Raw genomic sequence first — 22883 nt, 5'->3', positions numbered from 1 at the left:
CGTCCACACAACGAGGCCCTTTCTTTCGACTTAAAGGGCCCTTTAAACCGGTTTCTTTACACCACCTCCGACGAGGGGATTAGCGATAAAACCGGCCTTTGCGGGTCGGAATTGGGGTAGTGTGGACGGAATTCGATGTTATTGGCCTCCGGGAGCTATCCCACAGTGCTTCATTGTGACCGCTCTGGACAGCGCTCTCAACTCAGATGCACTGACCAGGTAGACAGGAAAAGACCCGCGAAGGTTTGAATTTCATTTCCTGTTTGCCCAGCGTGGAGAGCACAGGTGACCACGCAGAGCTCATCAGCACAGGTAACCGTCATGGAGTCCTCCCAGGATCGCAAAAGAGCTCCAGCATGGACCGAACGGGAGGTACGAGATCTGCTCGCCATATGGGGAGATGAAGCAGTGATAGCTGAACTCCGTAGCAGTAAAAGAAATGGAAAAGTATTAGAAAAGATCTCCAAGGCCATGAAGGACCGAGGCCATAACAGGGACACACAGCAGTGCCGCGTGAAAATTAAGGAGCTACGGCAAGCCTACCACAAAGCCAGAGAAGCAAACGGAAGGTCCGGGGCAGAGCCGCAAACTTGCCGCTACTACGCGGAGCTGCATGCGATCCTAGGGGGTGCAGCCACCACTACCCCAACCGTGTGCTATGACTCTCTCACTGGAGAAACACACAGGGAAGACGGTTCGGGGAACGAGGAAGATGACGATGGAGGTACTGTAGGTAGCTCACAGCAGCAAGGAAGCGGAGAAACCGGTTTCCCCAACAGCCAGGATATGTTTGTGACCCTGGACCTGGAACCAGTAACCCCCGAACTCACCCAAGACCCTCAGGGCACACAGGAGACCTCTGGTGAGTGTAACTTTGTAAATATTTGTAAACATTACAAAAAAAAGCAAGCAAGTCTGTTAACGTGTATGGGGATGGAGCGGAAATCCTCCAGGGACATCTCCAGAAAGCTCTCCTGGTTGAAATGGGGTGATTTTATTAAGGGGGACATTCAGAGGCGCCCGTTCCTGCTCTTCTGACCAGAAATGTTCCCCGCTGTTAACCACGCGGTGGGGGGGAGGGGTGAAGTGATCATCCCAGAGAATCGTGTGTGTGTGTGTGGGGGGGGGTGGTTTACTTGTGTTTGTGCCGCATGTTAACCGGGAAACCGCAGCCCCCTCCTTTTACATTGAAACCCCATTTTAAATGGACAACCCAATTCATCCTTGATATGGGAAATGCGCTGCTGTTTGCAACCTTTCCCGCATGTTAAGAAGGTTAAAAAAGCCAAAACACTGTGGCCTACGATGGCTGCCTGCAAGCCGAAATATGCGACCTTGTAATGAAAGAGTGTACCCATTGTTCCCTAAAATGTGTCTTTTTTAACCACCTCTCCCTTCTCCTCCACCAGCTGCAAATGTTTCTCCTTCGCAGAGGCTCGTGAACATTAGAAAGAGAAAACGTAAGACGAGGGACGAGATGTTCACGGAGCTGCAGATGTCCTCCCATGCTGACAGAGCACAGCAGAATGCGTGGAGGCAGTCAATGTCGGAGATGAGAAAAGCCCAATATGAACGAGAGGAGAGGTGGCGGGCTGAATCGCGGGAAGAACAGAGCAAGTGGCGGGCTGAAGACGATAGGTGGCGTCAGCTTGCAGACAGACGGCAAGAGGCAATGCTCCGTCTGCTGGAGCATCAAAGTGATATGCTCGAGCGTATGGTTGAGTTGCAGGAAAGGCAGCAGGAGCAGAGACCGCCGCTACAGCCCCTGTGTAACCAACAGCCCTCCTCCCCAAGTTCCATAGCCTCCTCACCAAGACGCCCAAGAACACGGTGGGGGGGCCTCCGTCCACCCAGTCACTCCACCCCAGATGATCGCCAAAGCATCAGAAGGCTGGCCTTCAATAAGAGTTAAAGTTTTAAAATGCAGTGTGTCCTTTTCCATCCCTCCTCCCCCACCCATCCCAGGCTACCTTGGCAATTATCCCCCTACCTCTGTAAGGAACTAATAAAGAATGCATGAATGTGAAAAAACAATGACTTTATTGCCTCTGCAAGCGGGAGGGGAGGGGAGGGTGGGGTGGGGTGGTTGGTTTACAGGGAAGTAGAGTGAACCGGGTGGGGGGGGGGTTGGAGGGTTCATCAAGGAGAAACAAACAGAAGTTTCACACAGTAGCCTGGCCAGTCACAAAACTCGTTTTCAAAGCTTCTCTGATACGCACCGCGCCCTGCTGTGCTCCTCTAACCGCCCTGGTGTCTGGCTGCGCGTAATCAGCAGCCAGGCGAGTTGCCTCAACCTCCCACCCCGCCATAAATGTCTCCCCCTTACTCTCACAGATATTGTGGAGCGCACAGCAAGCAGCAATAACAATGGGGATATTCTTTTCGCTGAGGTCTGAGCGAGTCAGTAAGCTGCACCAGCGCGCTTTTAAACGTCCAAATGCACATTCCACCACCATTCGGCACTTGCTCAGCCTGTAGTTGAACAGGTCCTGACTCCTGTCCAGGCTGCCTGTGTACGGCTTCATGAGCCATGGCATTAAGGGGTAGGCTGGGTCCCCAAGGATCACGATAGGCATTTCAACATCCCCAATGGTCACTTTCTGGTCCGGGAAGAAAGTCCCTTCCTCCAGCTTTCGAAACAGAGCAGAGTTCCTGAAGACGCGAGCATCATGTACCTTTCCTGGCCATCCCACGTTGATGTTGGTGAAACGTCCCTTGTGATCCACCAGGGCTTGCAGCAGCATTGAAAAGTACCCCTTGCGGTTTACGTAGTCGGTGGCTTGGTGCTCCGGTGACAAGATAGGGATATGGGTTCCGTCTATGGCCCCGCCACAGTTTGGGAATCCCATTTCAGCAAAACCATCCACTATTGACTGCACGTTGCCCAGAGTCACTACCCTTGCTATCACCAGGTCTTTCATTGTCCTGGCAAATTGGATCACAGCAGCCCCCACAGTAGATTTGCCCACTCCAAATTGATTCCCGACTGACCGGTAGCTGTCTGGCGTTGCAAGCTTCCACAGGGCTATCGCCACTCGCTTCTCAACTGTGAGGGCTGCTCTCATCTTGGTATCCTGGCGTTTCAGGGCAGGGGAAAGCAAGTCACAAAGTTCCATGAAAGTGGCCTTACGCATGCGAAAGTTTCGCAGCCACTGGGAATCGTCCCATACCTGCAGCACGATGCGATCCCACCAGTCTGTGCTTGTTTCCCGGGCCCAGAATCGGCGTTCCACGGTATCAACCTGCCCCAGTGACACCATGATTTCCACATTGCTGGGGCCCGTACCTTGTGTGAGGGCTGTGTCCATGTCAATTTCCTCATCACTCTCGTCGCCGCGCTGCAATCGCCTCCTCGCCTGGTCCGGGTTTCGCCTTGGCATGTTCTGGCTCTGCATATACTCCAGGACAATGCGCGTGGTGTTCATAGTGCTCATAATTGCCGCGGTGATCTGAGCGGGCTCCATGATCCCAGTGCTAGCTATGGCGCCTGGTCAGAAAAAAGGCGCGAAAGTAGTATCTGATGGACCAGGAGAAGGAGGGCGGGAGGGAGGGAGGGAGGGAGGGAGGGCCGAGTGACGACATGGCGTACAGGTACAGGAACAGGGAGAAACACAAACAACTGTCACACAGAATGGTCCCCACAAAGATTAAACTGGAAACCCTGGGCTTAGCAGGCCGTTGATTTCACGGAGGAAGGGGAAGCAAATGAACACAGAACAAATCTATTTTTTACATCTTAAGGTGGCAGCCGACGCTGCAGCATGAGTGACAGCCATACCAGTATGACGATGATGGGTACCAATCATAATATGCCATCATCTGCCAAAAGGCAAGGGGCTGCTGCTGTGTAGCAATGCAGCCCCACGTCTGCCAGCCCCACGTCCGCCAGCACCCAGCATCGCCCTCGGCCTCTTCTGGGTGCTTAGCAGACAATATTGGGCAATTGGCAGAAAATAGTATATTATGACTGGTAACCGTCATCATCGAAACAGTAGCATGTCTGCCCAGGTGGCCATGATTGACAGCCATACCAGTACGACGACGATGGGTACCAGTCATAATATACCATTGCCTGCAAGGGGCTGGTGCAATGCAGCACTACGGCTGCCAGCCCCACGGCTATCACTCATGCTACACCGTCTACCGCCAAAAGGCAGTTAGCAGCTGCTGCTGTGTAGCAATGCAGTCCCACGTCTGCCGGCACCCAGAGGACATATGGTGACGGTGAGCTCAGCTGAGCTGAGCGGGCTCCATGCTTGCCGTGGTATGTTGTCTGCACAGGTAACCCAGGTAAAAAGGCGCGAATCTATTGTCTGCCGTTGCTGTGACGAGGGGGGAGGGGCCTGACGACATGTACCCAGAACCGCCCGCGACACTGTTTTGCATCATCCGGGCATTGGGATCTCAACCCAGAATTCAAAGAAAAGGCGCGAACCGCTTCTCGGCTCGAGCTGTGGCGCAAACGTAGTATCTGACGGCCTAGGGGAAGGAGGGAGGGGGGCCGAGTGACGACATGGCGTACAGGCACAGGGAATTAAAATAAAGAACGGTGGCTGTGCATCAGGGAGAGACACAAACAACTGTCACAGACTGGTCCCCCCCAAAGATTAAACTGAAAACCCTGGGTTTAGCAGGCCGTTGATTTGACGGAGGGAGGGGGAAGCAAATGAATACAGAGAAAATCTATTTTTTTACATCTTAAGACGACGGTGCAGCGTGACTGATAGCCCTCGGCATCTTTCTGGGTGCTTGGCAGCAAATACGGGGCGGTGTATGACGATGGTCTTCAGGCCTATTGCACGAGCTGCTGCTCAGGGAAGACTCTGCTAACGTGCGATGACCCGACTTGTAATAGGCCGGCTAACAGTCATAATACACCATTTACTGCCAAAAGGCAAGCCCCACGGCTGCCAGCACCCAGATCGCCGATGAAGGCTACCAGTCTACTGCACCGTCTACCGCCAAAAGGCAGTTAGCAGCTGCTGCTGTGTAGCAATGCAGTCCCACGTCTGCCGGCACCAAGAGGACATATGGTGACGGTGAGCTCAGCTGTGCTGAGCGGGCTCCATGTTGTCTGCACAGGTAACCCAGGTAACCCAGGTAAAAAAGCGCGAATCTATTGTCTGCCGTTACTGTGACGGGGGAGGGAGGGGCCTGACGACATGTACCCAGAACCGCCCGCGACACTGTTTTGCATCATCCGGGCATTGGGATCTCAACCCAGAATTCCAAGGGGCGGCGGAGACTGCGGGAACTGTGGGATAGCTGTGGGATAGCTACCCATAGTGCAATGCTCCGGAAGTCGACGCTAGCCTCGTACTGTGGACGCGGTCTGCCGACTAGAGCACCTAGAGCATTTTATTGTGTGGACATACACAATCGGCTGTATACAACCGATTTCAATAAAACCGGCTTCTATAAATTCGAAATAATTTCGTAGTGTAGACATACCCTAAGTTAGCCCTCTCTTATCCAATTGCTTTGATCACACAGCCCTGCACCTATGAGGGAAGATTGAAAAAATGGGGTTTGTTTAGTCTGGAGAAGAAAAGACTGAGAGGGGACGTGATAACAGTTTTCACGTACATAAAAGGTTGTTACAAGGAGGAGGGAGAAAAATTGATCTTCTTAGCCTCTCAGGATAGGACGAAAAGCAATGGGTTTAAATTGCAGCAAGGGCGGTTTAGGTTGGACATTAGGAAAAACTTCCTAACTGTCAGAGTGTCTAGGGAGGTTGTGGAATCTCCATCATTGGGGATTTTTAAGAGCAAGTTGGAAAACACCTGTCAGGGATGGTCTAGCCAGCGGTCGGCAACCTTTCAGAAATGGTGTACCAAGTCTTCATTTAATCACTCTAATTTAAGGTTTCGCATGCCAGCAATAAATTTTAACATTTTTAGAAGATCTCTTTCTATAAGTCTATAATATAGAACTAAACTATTGTTGTATGTAAAGTAAATAAGGTTTTTAAAATGTTTAAGAAGCTTCATTTAAAATTAAATTAAAATGCAGAGCCCCCCGTGCCAGTGACCAAGACCCGAGCAGTGTGAGTGCCACTGAAAATCAGCTCGCGTGCCGCCTTTGGCACGCGTGCCATAGGTTGCCTACCCCTGGTCTAGATAATATTTAGTCCTGCCTTGAGTGCAGGGGACTGGACTAGATGACCTCTTCAGGTCCCTTCCAGTTCCATGATTCTATGATTAGAACCAACTGGAAGCCAATTGGTCAGCATTTACTGAAATCAAAGGGAAGGTAAAAAGTTTCATCCCCTCTGAACTATAGTAACTAGACATGGGCTGAAATCAAAACGCCATGTCCAAATGTTCTCAAACTTCGGCGATGCTAAGATCCAATCCAGATTTTGCACCAGGGAACCAAAATCAATCAATTAACCTCAGGCCTGGCAGTTAGCTTGAATTCAGGGTGTTCTCTGTGATGCGTCCTCAATTTTATTATTATTTATTTACTTGTATTGTGGTAGCGCCTAGGAATCCCAGTTATGGCCCAGGATCCTATTGTGCTAGGCACTATATAAACACAGAAGAAAAAATACTCCCTGCCCTGGGAAAAAAATTTTAGCAGAGACTTTTTTCGGTGAAGAGTGTGGATTCAGCTATACTATAATTTGCATCAGTTTTGCCGAATTGTTTTGGTCGGGGGAAAAAACTTGGAAAAAACTGATACATTTTGACATTTTTTTCCAAAGAGATGTTTCAATGTTTTGGCTTGAAAGGATTTTTCTTTTCCAAATGTCCTTTGATCATTTTTTAAACATCAAAAACGTTTAAAAATGCTTGAAATCGAATTGTGACATTTTGTTTCAGGTCAAGCAAAACACACCGCGTGACCCAACATCTTTTTTTTCCCTAACTTTTCAATTAGCTGAAATTTTGAAAAATTTTGTTTTCAATTCAACCTGAAACAATTTCTTTTCTGATTGTTTTGGAATTGCCCAGTGACGTAGGCGCTGACCCTGTGGGTGCTCCAGAGCTCAAGCACCCGTGGAAAAAAATAAGGGGGTGCTCAGAACCCACCAGCCACAGTGGTTCCGGCCCCAAGGCTGGCCGCCGATCAGCTATGCCCCAGGGGCTGGCAGGCGGCACTCAGGGGGGAGATGAGCAAGCTGTGAGTGGCGGGGGGGGGCTCATGGGAGGAGGCGGAATGGGGATAGGAAGAGGTGGAGCAAGGGTGGGGCTTGGGGGACGAGGCCAAGCAGGGATGGAGAACCCACTGGGAAAAACCAAAGTTAGTGCCTATGGCCCGTGACCCGAAAATTCCATTATTCTCCCAGCTTTCTACCCATAACTGAAACTCTCCTGTCCTGGAATGCCGGAGATCTTAGATGTATTAACTTTCCAAGCATGCTGCGAAGCCCATGTTGAATTCCCCTCTGCAAAGACACGGGAAAGGGTGTGAGTTGAGGTGGGTATATTTATGGACGGTGGTTTCTCTCTGTTTATGGCGTAATTTTTCTTTTCTGGAAGGCCCCCAGAGCACTGGACGGCACCTATAGATACGTTTTTAAAATTTGATTTCATTATTGTTGTTAATTACAGTAGCCCAGAGAGACCCTGGCTGGAACTGGGGCCCGGCTCTGCTGCGTCCTGCATAAGCGCACACACAGCAAAAGGCAGCCCTACCGTAAAGAGCTTACTCTGTAAATGGGCAAGCGGGATGTAAGGAAACTGATGGTGAAGACTTGCCAAAGGTCTCCCAGCAGCAGAGCCAGGACTTGAAGCCTGGTCTCTTGAATCCCAATGTGGTGTTCTAGCCGTAGACTGAAGACACAAGTCTGAGTTCTGCATATGCACCAATGCAGCCCCACAAAAACTAATGGTGTGTGAGTCAGAGCAGAATTTGGCCAGGTCAGTGTAGACAGCTGGGGAAAGATACTCCAAAAGACCTCAGGCCAATGATCTTCTCCGCCACGCACTTCTTGTGTGACCTTGGGCAACTCACTTAGTCTCTGGGATGCAGATCCTCAGAGACATTTAAGGCTCCTAACTTCAACTGAATCCTATGGGAGTTAGGCACTTAAACACCTTGAAGGATCTGGGCCTCAGTCCCCCATCTGTCAAATGGGGATAATAATTCCCTACTTCACAGGGAGCATTAGGAGAATAAATGCATTAATGAATGGGAGGTGCTCAGATAACTGTGGGAACGGGGGACCATATAAGTCCCTAGATACACAGGAAGCTCACACAGCTAGACACCCATAGAAGCTGGAACTAGGGGTGCAGCCGCACCCCCAGTTTGAAGTGGTTCCCGTCATATACAGGGTTTACAGTTTGCTTCAATGGCTCTCAGCACCCCCACTATACAAAAAAGAGTAACACTGCTGGAAGCCTAACAAGCAAAGCATGGCGGTGAAGGGGTAAAGCAGCCGGCCTTGACAGGGCCTTGAGGAGAAGCAGCGTACAAAGAATGGGAGGCCAGGCAGGTAGAGATGAGACGTGAGATTAGCCCCTGTTGTTCCTGGGGCTGACTGATGGGCTTTGGTTTAATGCAGAGGGCTTTATTGATCCCTGGCTGTTCGGTCACACTGTGTGAGGCGGCTGCCCTCTGCCCTGTGGATGTGCTGTCGCACCTCTGCCTCTTTCACCAATCCCCATCAAGCTGCTTTAATGAGTCTTTTATTGACAACGCTGAGTCCTAATGAGGAGGAGTGCTGCACACTTCATTAAGGAGGCAGAGGGGCCTGCTTTTCCGCAAACAGATAGGACCAGCGGCTGCTGCCTGAGGTGCAGTGTGGGGAGGGATGGGGCAATCAAAGCAGGAGCTTTGGGATCCGGGACCGGGGCCCGCCCCCCAGTAAGAGAGGAGAACCCAGGGGGAGCAGTCAGGTGGCTGCAGCGCAGAGAACAGGTGACCTGAGGTGTCTGAGGAGGGCCTGGATCCGTGGTTTAGGAGGGAGAACAAGGATGTAGGACAAGACTCTATCTGATCTGGGGAGAAGCAGGGTTTGGGCGGGAGAGCCTGACCCAGGTGAATGGGCACGGTTGAGCTGGAAGACTTTATGTTGGAGTTCCTTAAATATCCTGACAGAGGCAGGAGGGGGAAAATGTTGGTGGAGGGCGGTAGGCCCATTTAACCTTAATCTAACCTTGGACTGTACACCGTTCACTAAATGGAAAGACGTACATGCACACACAGACTCAGCTGTAAAAGGAGTGGTGTGCCTGGGTCCCTGGCTAGGACGCTTCACAATTTTGTTCCCTCACCCGGCAGGGGCTCTGTTATCCATCCCAATGCTCCACGCCAAAGAACTCCCCTTCTGATACAATCACGTCCAGCCATGCTGGGGCAGAGAGAAGGAAAGGGTGTGACAAACCACTAGAGAAGGACTTCTTTCAGTGTATGCAAGCCACTGACCCTTGAAAGGGTTAATCTGGAAATGATCGTTTTCGAAGGCTGCTGGAAGCAGTGTTATTCCCTGAAGGTACCACCCGACCAGCCAATGAGCATTTTTTTCCCCTAGTGATGCAATGCTTCTCACCTAATATTTCACTAGATGAAGGATGTTGCCACTTGCCAACCTGCTGGAGAGGTGGGCTTGGGGGAGTTTAGTAAGGGCTTAATTGATCTGGGCCATTCTACCAAACTTCATTTTCCTCACTTTCCGAATAATAGCATTTTACATCCCCTTTGCTCTGGTGCAAAATGACTGTCCAAGACATGGGACCATGAAGAATCTAGACATGAACTGTAGACATGAGTGCTCAGATCTGGATTTGGTTTAGACCAAGGTTCGGGGATTGCGTTTGAAGTTGAATCAGGGCTCCGCTTCAGGCTTGGAGCTGATAGTGATGAAATCTCATGTGCCATCCTTGTGAAATTTCAGTCCAAAATGGGACAAGCAAGATTCCGGCCTGTAATTCTACAGGAAGAGTTGGTCTTGGAAGATTTTGGTTATTTCTGAATCAGAACCGGAAAACACGTCTATCTGAAACCAACACTGGGGGACAAATTTTGATCTGGGGATTTGAATCCAACCCCTGCAAAAAAAGTTTCAGATGTGAGGTTCCAGTTTTGGCCTCTCTCTCTGTGAATTGTGTGTTACCCCAAACTCCACACCCTATATCAAGGGAAAGTCCATCCATATTAATATCCATAAATCTCTATCCATCATGCAACTCTACTTCATTTGTTCAGCCATTTTGGGACACTTTTATGATGTACTATTTGATTTTATTAACAGGAGTGAAGGTTTTATACTCACTGAATTCGTGCCTTGCCTGGTAATCCTACCCACCTTATCAAATCTTCACTTAACGAAATGCAGGCTTTTATCTTAATGGCATTCAAAACTATGTTGCTGGACCCTTATGTGAGTCATAGCTGGAAATACTTTGGAGATTCCAAGTGGGGCATTTGGAAAGAGAAGTGGATCTGTTAGATGTTCTCTCTTTTGTGAAGGGGTCAGCAGAATGGGAGAACCACTGTAAATCTCTTTGAGAAACGATGAAAAAGGAGGATTTAGGCCTGGAAGACAAGGGGGGCTGGAGCTCAGTGTTTGGAGCACACATGAGGCATTTAGAGGTGGTCAGGAAAAAAATTTAAAAAATTAAAAAAAAATGGAAAATTTCATTTTTTTTCTTTTAGCAGAAATTCAAAAATAAAAATATGTTGACCAAAACCTGCAATATTTTGGCCCAAACCAGAACTATTTCATCTGAAATATTTAGATTTGGATATGTTGCCACTGTGCTTCATGCTCCCATTTTTTATTAAATGGGCTCATTGATCAGACTACATTTCCCATGATACACCAGAGTCTCCATTGTTGGAGAGGGGAGTTATACATCATAGGAATCCTTGGCCATGGTGCATCATGGGGGATGTAGTCTGGCCAGAGAGCCTGGCCCGTAGAGAAGAATGGAACCATGAGGCAACCAGACTACAGCTCCCATGCACCGCAGCAGTATTTCCAAATTGAATTATTTTGGGTTTTAGCTGAAATATTTCAAGTTGTGAGCATGAAATTTTTTTCACCAAAAATAATAATAAAAAACCCACGGAAAGCAGACACTTTTTATGAAAAATTTTCAGTCAAAAAACATTTTTTCCACTAAAAAACAGTTTACATGAAAAAATTTCAACCAGCCCTAGAGGCAAACGTATTGCGAGATGAATACGACACCATGGATCATAGGTCAGTTCGCTGTCAGTTTTTGCTGCCACTTCACCCTGGTAAAGCCATTGAAGTGAGCAAACCACTTGTCCCCCCCAATACATGTTCATTTCTGTTTTCACCCCTCACATTCTCTTCATTGCTTTGTGGCATCGTCTCAGGTATTTGGCTTGTCATTCCCTAGAGAAGCACTCCCCAGAAAAGCAAGATGATCTGCCAAGATTGCATGACAACCCCGTATTTACTGTGACAGTTAAACTTAATATTAGGGGAGGCATGTTACACTGCATTACAAACTCTTTATCTGTGCACTTGGATATTGGATGGATTCTGCTACTAATTAACCACAAAAATGAGTGAGGTTAATTGGCAATCTTATTTGCTAGAAGCACAGGAGACTCCTAAATTCCAAGAGTTTGTATCTTTCTTCCCTGTCATTTTGTACAACAAGTGTCCCGCCCTTTTCATGTTTGCCAAGCAACCAGTGAATGTTTGTAAAGTGTTTGGAGAGCCTCCCATGGAAGATGCGATGGTATATAAGTGCAAAGTATTATTAAAATGCTGCCTTATGAAATCAAAGGATAAACGTTCCCGCAGGTGCAAAAGAACGGTGTTTGAAAAATGACCATGGATTTGTGCAATTGTGGTTATATCATCCTGTCAGGCGATTTGAACAGTTATAAGGGCCAGGTTCAGTACAGTATTGTTCTTAAGGGCACACTTCAGGGATAGTTCTAAACCAATAATAATATCAAACTCTTACACTTTTCATTAGTAGAACTCCAAGCACTCTACAGTGGAGGTCAATAGCATTATGCCCATTTTACAGTAGGGCAACTGAGGCACAGAGAGGGGAAGTGGCTTGCCGAAGATCACCCAGCAAACCAGTGACAGAACAGGGAATCAAACCCAGGTCTCCTGAGTTCCAGCCCAGTGCCTGACCCACTGGGTCAACTAAATAAACATTTGGCTTGAGTCCCCACCTAGAGACACGTACAGCGATGCAATATTCTAAAAGGGCTCCATTCTGAGCACTCTGGCTGAGAGCTCGCGAAGCACTGAAGCACACAGCAAACTTTGAGCACACGAGCAGTCTCGTAGGACTCAAAGGAAATAGCGCTTTGAGAAAGAAAAGACCCCAGTTTACCGAATTACGGCTTCCCACCTCAGCGGAGGGCGGACACTGAATTGGAAGTGATTTGTAATGAAATCAGAGGGCAGCACCTCTCTGTCTACATTTGCTAAATGAAAAGGAAAGGGAGTTGATTGCCAACAGCAGTAACAAGGGATAATAAGTAGTGGATAGCGTGCTGAGATAATGTACACAGTCTACTCTGCCAAAGTCTATGCTTCCTACCAAAGGAAGCCGCCTGGGTGGGTGTGTATGGGTGTAAACGTGAACCGCTCCATGTGTGTGCAAACAGAAATCACTGTGCACAGGCGGGTGTGTTGTAAACAATATGGGAGCGAGTGGCCATGGATTGTGGTGTATCGGTCTCTTTGTGAGCGAACAGCCAACACACAGAGTGCCTGGATCGCCTCTCGCACTGGTGTAGAATCATGAGTAACTCCAGTGAAGACAAAAGAGTTGTCTTGGTGGAAACGGAGGTCAGTGAGAGGAGAATTTGGCCCTGTTTGTGTATAGACAGGGAGCCTTCGGTGGGAGGGGTTGTGGGGGGGTGGGGATTGCTTGTATGCAGATAGGACAAATTGTGTGGGTGAGCGTGGAGTGACAACCTCATGGGAAAACCATCAACAGCAGTAACAGCGGGAAAGGATAGATAGATACTCATCGATACCATCATATCCTTTGGTTCCAGTCTACTTGCGTGACTTGCCCAAAGTTTGCAGCCAAGCTGGGAAATAAACTCCCAGATCTCAGTACTACTCCAGGGCTTCAACCACGGGATGGTGTTTCCTATCCTACGTATCCGGAGGCCACCGCTGAACGGCTCCACCGTGGGGAGTGGCGGTGCAAGCTTCTCCTAAACAGCTTTATCCATGCAACTCTCTTCTGACTTGGAAAGGCTACCTGATGACCCCTGCCTGAAGATAGTGAGGGGGCAGAGTGAGGGCAACCGGCTTCAGCAGTGTTACTGAGCATGCTCAGTACAAGCCAGGCAGCAAATCTGGCGGGGGGGCACGTGACCCCGCATGCCCCCCACCACACATCACCTCTGGTATCATTAGCAGCGAGAGGGGAGCTCAGTATCCATGGCCCATTGAGTCTTTAGCGTCTCTGTTGAGTAACCCATTAGTGTATCTTTGTGGAGGTGGCTTTGCGATGCGGGCACAAGTCTCCTGCGACCCGCACGGAGACTCAGCAAACTCATTGCACTTAGGCCACTGGAGTTGGTCAACACCTTTTGAGCTACCCACCTGGGCTTGATTTGACCTGACGACCTAGAAGTGCAGGGGGCTGTATCCCCTTTTCAGAGCCAATTTGCTCCCTACACAAGCTTTTGGCTTCTTCGGCTTGTGAGTTATAAATGACCTGTTGATGCAGTGAAATGTATTGGGCTACCAACCTCGCTGGCTTTACTCGTCAAAGAAATCCTGGCTGTGCAGATCCTTCACCTTTTTTCTTCCTTCTCTAAAGGGCTTTTTCTTTTCCACCTTTCTTCTTAAATTTTTCCTCTGAATCTTTCCCCTCTCCTCCAATGCTCCTTATCTAATCTAATCTGTGCATCTCTCCCACAGAGGATTGTGAGGTTAGCTACTTGGGGGCAGGAACTTTGGCTTAATACCTGTCTGTAAAGCACACACAATGGAATCTATCGTGCCTATCATCATAGTGTCTAAGGGCCTGTCCATACTGCGGTCACGGGGTTTGATTGCTAGGGTCGCAAATTTGTAATATTTAGAAACCAGACACTCCAGCAAGAGTGCCAGAATCCCCCCATAGCCCTGAGGCCCCCCCCCATGCCCCACCTCTTCCCCCCCAAGATCCCACCCCTGTTCACTCCTCTTCCCCCCTCCCGTCTGCTTGGGTCTGGAGGGACTCACCTGCAGAGCTGGGGCTGGGAGTTGCAGCCACCCAACGCTGGTAGGTGGTAGGCCTGGCTGAGTAGGGGTTGGGGCAGGTGATGACCTGGCACCTCCCTTCCTGTAGTAACCGGACTTTGGGTGTCCAGTCAGTAGATCTGACTGGACACTCTCGGGTCCCCTTTTCAACTGGACTTTCCAGTTGAAACCTGGACCACCTGGCCACTCTAGCTGATTGCAGCATGTGTAGACATCCTCAAACAGGCTTTATTCTAGCTCGTTTGGGCAGTGGAGCATTGACACTGCGGCCGCACAGGCTTCAAGTGCAGGCTAGCTGTCCAAGTCACTACCCAGGGTTCTGGGCGCTGAAGCTGGGTGCTGCTGGGACTTCACAGCTCTGGTACCCAAGCTAGCGAAATGGAACCTAACTCGGGTTTGTCTTCCCAAGCTGCAGTCACACCCCGTGATGGCAGTACGGACATACCCACAGCACTTCGGTCATTCTCTCCCGCTGAGTCACGTCTCTCTTGGTGCCTTGTCTGTTCCTTTGTAGTGCATCCCCTGACTTTCAAATTACTCCCGCCCCAGTTTCTTCACCCCTGCCCCCGGGGCAAAGGGAGATGATTCAAGGTGAAAGAGCGGGCAGCGGAGAAGTGTCCCAGCATCTCAGGAGGGTTCCCTATGCTCCATTCTCTCTCTCCCTTCCTCCCTCTGCATTTGCATGGCTTTGAGGGATGCACACATGAAAGGGGACGGAGAGGTAAACTGCTGGGATTACAAGGGTTTACAATTCCAAGTGAAAGAGTGACAAAGGCCAGATATCAAGTACAGGGCAAGCTGATGGGGGCTTCCCACTGGTGCCTTTTCTTCCTGGCCTCCTCCTGATGCAATTGATCTCCCACGCCTGGCTCCCCTGGCTACACTACTCAAGATAATTCTTTCCATACCCAGACTGGACTGGGGGGGTGGGGGTTCTGAGCTGGTATACAAACAAGCCGCCACTAGTTCTGCATCCCTTCTCTCGGAAGATAAATTCACAGATTTCCTTTGGCACTAGCTCATTTTTTTAGCATCTCTCATTCTCAAAGGACCCCACAGCACTAAATTAAGTACAGGCAGTTCATTGGAGTCCCTAGATTGCTCGCCATCCCTACTTGCCTCTGCCAACAGGCATGCTTTGCTCCTGTTATTCATCCCCCTACCACCATACCCAGCTCCCAGATCTACTCTGTCTTCCACCAAGCGACCAGAGAATCACGTCCAAGAGAGGAGCAGAGAGAGCCGGGCCTGGGTCCTCTGTCAGTTTTATTTACCTTCATTGCATCCCCTTCCAATGCTTAACAGAATAGTTTTATACCAGAGAAAATTGGAAGCTAAGTAGTTGCCTGTCAGGTAGCGTCTGTCGCCTGTGTGAGTAGCTGACATCATAGTCAGCTACATTGCCAGCCACGGCTGAGTACAGATTCCTGCCCCAGAAACCTCTCTCTCTCTCTGTCGGTATTTGTAACGGGTTCCACTGGGGTCTCCCCTTATAGTGCAGGACAGTGGTGTGCTCCATTCACCCTCAGCCCCAGGTGGCTCAAACACACTGCGTGTGAGCCGACAGGAGAAGGTGAGGTCTTTGGGAGCGAGGGCCCACACTTTGAGGAGGTACATCACGTCACAGAGCCAACGACCACATCCCTCTCTAATGCCACTCCACAGAAGTCAAGAGAATTACACCGGGGAGGAGTGGAGGCCCAAGTGTCTGCTGGAGAAGGAGGGAGAATAAGATCAAAGCATCAATTAGCAGGAGTGGAGAGAAGGAGCAAAAATGTGTTGGTGGCCCCAGGAAGCAGAGTGTCTTTTGGAGTGGGGGCTGCTGAGGGTACTGTCTTGAAGTGGTTTCCATCATACACAGGGCTTAGGTCAATGGCTCTCAGCAACCCCACTCTACAAATCGTTCCAGCGCCCCTGGTGGGGAACAGGAAACTTTGATGGATCCAGGAAAGCGCTGCATGTTGCATGAAGAATTCACTGCACCCCGATCAGAACTTCTGTCTTTTCCGGTCATGTCTTGCAGCAAACTGAGATTGGTTTGAATACAGACAGGTGAACTTTCTTTGTTTCTCGGTCTTTCCAGCCATCTGTCTCCTGGACTTACTTGCCAGTTGAGACTCTGCGGGGTCAAGGGGAATGTAATGAATTTTGCCACTTGGCTGCTCGTAAACTTGGTGCCCTGGCTTTCGATATTACAGTAGCGAAGCCTCTTTACCTTTAAATATCAACCGCCCACAGAAACAACCTGACTGTACATTGGCAGCATGAGAGGTTTCCATGGTGACAGAATGCAGGTCACAACCTCTGTAAATGTAATCAGAGCACTGGGACTGGTGTGTGCAGACAGGTTTAATTTCTCCGTTAGTGGGAGCTCTGTGGTCCGACATGTACCCGAGCGCCTCACGTTGACAGACAACTTGTTATCTTCAGGAGAGTGGTGCATAGTGCCAGCCTCCCAGAGCTGCTGATCTGCCCCCGTTTTTAGGCACCAAGAGGGAAAAATTCCATCTTGGATCCTGTCTTCCACCTTGGAATATTCATAATATTCCAGCTAACCCCTGTCGCTCTGGTTTATAGCCCCTACCACACGTTGCCTGCTTTCATGGGTTGAAGTTTGGAGGCATTGGTTGTCCTCTGTACCTTGCTCTACCTCTATCTAATCGGGGTCTCATTCTTCCTCTGTCTAGCTACCTAACGATGACATTGTAATGGGCCTATCTCCATAGTACAATAGGAAGGAACAGTCTCAAAAACCTCAGTGCTGTCTACAACTCAAACACTTCCTCCATTCCTCCCTAAGGTAGGGCGGTTTCTTATGAGACATGCTTGGCATGGACATTGATGGGATGTGCTGAGGAGTAGATATGCATACGGCGGGTGTTTGCAGGGTGTGGATGTGTACTGGGTAGGCTGGGGTGAATGTTCGTGGGATATGCACGTGGGACTGCGTTCACGCATATGCCATGAGCACACAGAATTGTGTCTTTATGGATTGGGCCTGTATTGGTGGTGGTAAGTGGTGGACTATATTTGTTTTCATTTTCTTTTCTTAGCTGTGTATCTGTCTTCGGTTGCAATCACCAGCTCACCTGTTTCTGAAGTTGCTTCCAGGACAAGGTCTGGTTGTTCCCTTTTTAAGGGATAACAGCAACTGTTTGTATCGCTAGAACAGATTGGCACTAAGTGGTTAATAAGGTAGAACTTTTCCTCTCCTACCAAGCCAAGCCTTGGATATGTTAAGCCTGGCAGGTAATGGTAAATTTTCTGAGAGTCAAAATCTAGCCTGTTACTTGGGAAATAAAAAAATAAACAATTGTTGCTCTCTCTTTTGTATCTCCATCAGCCCCAGAAGGAAGTTTACAGTTTCTCTGTGTCGTAGGATTCACATATCAGTCCATTAACTCAGGGTCATTCTCCCAGTCCCTACATACAATAAGGGCCACACACCCACAGCAGGATTCACTAATGTTGGGAAGTATAACTTAGTTGGCTAAGCATCAGTTGTGACCTCCTATTTCTTGGACCTACACCTTTACTCCTCGCAGGGGTGACTGAGACTTTCACTTTCCAAAGCACACACATTGAGCGCCATGCAGTTTCGAGTGGGTTTTCTTTGTATTATGCTTATTTGGTTTTAGTACTGTGCTAGCTACTGGACACCGGCAAAGGAATATTCTCTGCCCCCAAACAGTTTACACTCTCAAAATATAAAACAGACAAACAGATTGAGACCTTAAAAAACTAAGGTCATGTAATGAACATTAACTTTCCCATCCCATGACACTTTTTGTAAGAGCTGGTGTTAGCCCTGAAGTCCTTGGTTAAAATGACGCCTCCTTGCCACTGTGCTGTGGCTGATTGCATCCATGTCACCCCAGAGGTGGGCCCATTTCAGTGCTGTTGGGTAGGATGTGCTTTGGATGGTGAAGTGGTTTGGGATGAAAGCCACTCATCCCCTCCTACATGCAGTGGGATGTGGATTCACAACTCACATGTTCAAAAGCAGTAAAGAAAGAGAGACTCTTTTCACCTGCTGCACAATTCACCTTTGGAACTCACTTCCACAATACGGCACTGAGGCCAAAAGTGTAGCAGGATTTAGAAAAAGATTAGACATTTACAGATAACACAATCACCCAGTTATAATCATAAATATGAAAAAAAATTACCAAGAGTTTTAGGCGGGATATAAACTCCGCTGCTTCACAGCATAAGCCAACCCCTAACTATCGGGGGTTAGCAGATAACAATCCCTAGGGGCCTTTTGCAGGGATTTCTCTCCAAAACAGCTGGTACAAGATAGGACATGCAGTTAGCTGGAGCCTTGATCTGATGGAGTGTGGCAATTCCTATGTTGCTATGAAAACACATGATAGGATTAGCACAAAATCTTCAAAGGGTGATGCAAGGCAATATGAGAGACCTACAAGCAGATAGGAATAAATATCAGACTACAAAAAAGAGTTTTAATAAGGCGAATAATACTAATAGCTAGCTGTTTAGGGCTTTTCATATGTACATCCCAAAGTGAGGGCAGTATAATTATCCCCATTTTACAGATAGGGAAACTGAGGCCCTGGGAGATGAAGTGACTGGTCTGGGGTCACCCAGCAGCAGATGCAGGAATTGAAGCCTGGTCTACTGTGTCACAATCCAGTGCTTTATCCACTAGGCCTCCCTTAGAGCAAGGGAAATAATTGCCCTGCCTTGGTCACTGATGCTCAACTAATAATGTTGCCCTTGTCCAGGGCCTTCTCAAGTGAGGAGCTCAGCACATTTTACAGACATTAATACATTTTAGCTTCATATGACGCAGATCGAGTTTATCTTCATTCCCTAGGTGGGTAAACTGAGTCATAGAAAGATGAAGAAAATCAAGAGCATCCACACATTTAGTGTGTCCCACTTGGGACCCTGACAGCCTGATTTCCGGAGCTACTGTGCACCCCACTCTAACCAAAGGCAGGGGGAGCTGCGGATGCGCTGTACCTCTGAACGTCAGGCCCTGGGTGTCTCAAACTGGGTAGCCACAAACTGATAAACCAGCAGCCAATTTTGAATCCAAGTGACTTGCCCAGCAAGAAGGAGGCAGAGCCAGAACTGTCTAGGGCACTTAACCAGCCCCCACGCCTCTAGTATCCAAGTGCCTTACGAGCTTTTAACGTTTTTATCCTCACAACAGCTGTATAAGGTAGGGCAGTGCTATTACCCATCTTTTACAGCTGGGGAGCAGAGACAGAGAGAGGCTAAGGGACTTGCCCAAGATCACACAGGAAGTCTCTGTCAGAGCAAAGAGCTGAATTGTAGGTCTGCCAGACTGTACGCTGGCAGAACCTACCTCAACTGAGGCTCACTGCTGTGCCTTAACCACAAGGCCTTATTATGCTACGGCCTGCCGGTGCTTACCACAACGCCAGCTCTGAGCTGTGGGATTTACCCACTGGGCTCATATGAGTGCTTTTCGGAGGAGCTACGTGATTGCTAAAGGTAAAGCTTCTAAGCAGAATCCTCTCGGCCTGTCAGCTCTATTTCCTTCCTTTCCACCTCTGCCTCCACACAATGGCGGAGGCGTAGAATGCAACCTACGCTCAAATCCCACGCATGTCACAGCGCCCCGCTGCTTGAAGTATTATCCTGTCCAGTAGCGTGCAGCAAATTTAGCGTTTCATAGCGGCGCATGTCGAGTTGCCATTCTGTCATGTGGATTCCTCAGCACGCACCGAGACATTGATGGCAAGAGGCCTGACTGCTGAGGATAAATGCTAACCCAAAAGAGCCAGAAACAGAAAGCAGAACGTCTAGGAGGCTCCTGGTTATTGGATCTCGCTCACCAGCCTTTTGGGGGTCGGGGGAATAGAATAGGATGGGGTTGGGCTCGGGGAGATTTTTCCACCTTTGATCCTCGGATTGTCCTGTTCAGCTGAGCGGAATACAAAGCGAGGGTGTCTCACGGCTCACACTTCACCTCAGCAGCGTAATCGACGGGAGAAGCAGTGAGCGAGACCGACAGACTGTCACTGGCAAAATGAACTGTCACCTCCCATTTTTCAGAGGCGCGGCAGGATGAATTGCGGCTTTGAACCGTGTGGCCCGTTGCTGATTGAGTTCCGCTGTCTTAGAACCCCACTGAACAAGGCAAGTTCATTTCAGACTGACGTACCACTGCTGATCAATTTAGGAGCCAGTAAAATTAACCGCTTCGGAGCTGATTACCTCTTCCACTGCCTCCCCGGTTCCGTATCCAGAAAGGTCAGTAAATGAATCTCACAAAACATACAGCAGGATACAGACAGCCTGGAAGAGCAGTAACAGTGGAGCGGTTCATGTGCTGTGCTGGCTTCAAAGGACAGCTGTTCAAATCTCTACTCCCTAGTGGACATCTGTCCGCATCATAACAAAAAAAAAACAAAAACCCACTGCACAGATTCAGCACGCTTGGCAGCCTCAGATGAGCTGGGGGGAGCCCCAGGACTGGAATGGCAGTGGTGACACAGGACAGGATTGAGATGCATTGGCAGAGCTGTGGGAGGACCCTGGTAACGGAACGGCAGGAGGAGCTGCGGGTCAGAACAAGCGATGGCTGATGGAGCTGCGTGGGATCCGCGGTGCTGGAATCCCAAAGATGCTGTAGGTCAAGGTTGCGGTCACAGAGCTGTGCAGAGATGGGTGCTCACGGTACCTGCCTGGCGCCAGACCGTGCTCTCAGTCTCTAAAGCTTCCCACATCCATCCCAGGCCTGTCAAAACCCTGCTTAGGGTTGTGGGTTTTTTTGGAGCTCCAGTATTTCCATACAGCATCATTCCAGTCTCCTGTACATCCTCCGCTTAGGGTGACCAGATGTCCCGATTTTATAGGGGCGGTCCCAATATTCAGGGCTTTTTCTTTTTCCTATCCCCCCCCTCACACTCACAGCCACTCACACTTTTTATCTGGTCACCCTACCTCAGCTTCACAACCTCACCTCCAAGCCTCTGCCCTCACTTACATCTCTGCTCCCATTGTGCTCCTTATTCGCTTCTGTACCCTCTCTCCTAATTGAGACCAGTCTCCTTCTCCCAGTCATGGCTCTGCACCGGGTGCTAAGTCCACTTGGCTTTCAAATCTCTCCTTGAAGCCTACTTCCTCCTTCTGTTGATCTTTGTCAACTGCGTCCAGATATTTTTGCTTCATCCCATATCTCATCTTATATGAGGGCCAAATCCTGAGGTTCATCATCGGTCCTACCCAGGCCAACTCACTGAGCAAAACCTGAGTAAGGACTTCAGATTTCAGCCCTTGGAGCATAAGCTGCTAGGGGCAGGGACCTTGTCTTCCTTCATGTTTTTACGAAGTGTGCACACTTATCGCACCCAATGAGTCACCTTCTTAGCTGGCATAAATCAGTGTAGCTCCACTGACTTCAGTGCTGAGTTGGACCAGCTGAGGATCGGACCCTATTTGTCTTCAGACAAATTCCCACCCTAACTCCGTTGGTGCCAAGGAAGGAATTCGCTTGGCTAAATGTTATTTGCTTTCACATCCCTTTCAACAAAAATGGCCCAAATGTTTTACTTCAGCAAAGGCTGCCTAAGTGCTTCTCAACCTGGTCTCAGCCCCAGAAGGCCTTTCATTTTCCCCCCTGAATCATTCACACTCCGTGGGCTGGACATTTTGGCAAAGGTGTGATTCTGCACCAAGAGATGAATGGGCCCCTGACAAAAGGAGCAGGAAAAATTGTTCCAATGGAAATTATTTAAGAAAAGCTTTATTCAAGATGTCCACAACTGGGAGGCTCTGGGTCAGGGCTACACTTTTCTACAGACTGAACACTCAGATGAAATATTAGCCTTTTCCACATGTGAATGCTACAGGAGGTCATCCATCTTCTTCAATAGTGGGACAGGGTTAGCGAGCACAGGCCTTTGAGAAGCTGATTTCTATATTCCCATATGCCAATCACACATTTGAACGTCTCTGAGTTTGCAGTCGAAGTTGTTGAAGATTTAGGGTACCAATCTTTGGACTCAAGACTACCCCAAAATGCATGGCCATTACTGCAACTAATGTGAGAAGTAGGCGCATAAATATTCCCCAGCCCTTTGATGGCTACCTGATAAATGACAAGTTGGGTGAAATAATACCTTTTACTGGACCACCTTCGGTTGGTGAAAGAGATAAGTTTTTGAGCCACACAGAGCTCTTCAGATCTTGGACTGACACAGCTACAACTACGTCGATAAATAACACTCAGGCATGTAACCCTTCCTCCACTGATCAGACAAAGAAATTGCCTCTTGAACGCAATTGAGAGGGTATCTACCCCAGAAGGGGTTTTCTGGCCAAAATTCCCCACTGACGATGGTCCACTAACAGTAGCAGTGTTGGGAGAACTAGCAGAGACAGGACTGTAGGTGGCCTCCAGCTTTTTAAACTGTTTCCATCTCTCAGAGCTCTGTTCTGCACGTACAAGGAGGAAAGTATTCCCACCAGAATTCAATATCTCAGTCTTGGAAAAAATCTATCACACAGCACATTGACTTCAGGCACAAGAATTTTCTATGTCCCTAACTAATGCTGCTGGAGCTAATGATGCCTATAGCCCTCACTCTCCATTCTAGGAGCCCAAACAGAGGGGGAGGGATAGCGATAGCTCAGTGGTTTGAGCATTGGCTTGCTAAACAAAGGGTTGTGAGTTCAATCCTTGAGGGGGCCACTTAGGGATCTGGGGCAAAATCAGTACTTAGTC

The 22883-nt window shown here is 48.9% G+C and overlaps 1 protein-coding gene across 1 annotated transcript in view; it reads right to left on the bottom strand.

Annotated features, from left to right (window-relative positions):
- The window catches only part of SKAP1 (src kinase associated phosphoprotein 1), a 264424-nt gene extending 243054 nt beyond the window's left edge, over positions 1–21370 (bottom strand). Inside the window, exon 1 of the mRNA XM_034756270.1 lies at positions 21232–21370. Within this exon, the coding sequence (XP_034612161.1) occupies positions 21232–21370 (139 nt within the window). The remainder of the gene's footprint in view (positions 1–21231) is intronic.
- Between the last annotated feature and the right edge of the window lie 1513 nt (positions 21371–22883).

The sequence above is a fragment of the Trachemys scripta genome, chromosome 23, assembly GCF_013100865.1.
Source record: "Trachemys scripta elegans isolate TJP31775 chromosome 23, CAS_Tse_1.0, whole genome shotgun sequence".
NCBI lineage: Eukaryota > Metazoa > Chordata > Testudines > Emydidae > Trachemys > Trachemys scripta.
The sequence above is the reverse complement of the archived record's forward strand: the minus strand, read 5'-3'. Positions and strand labels throughout refer to the sequence as shown.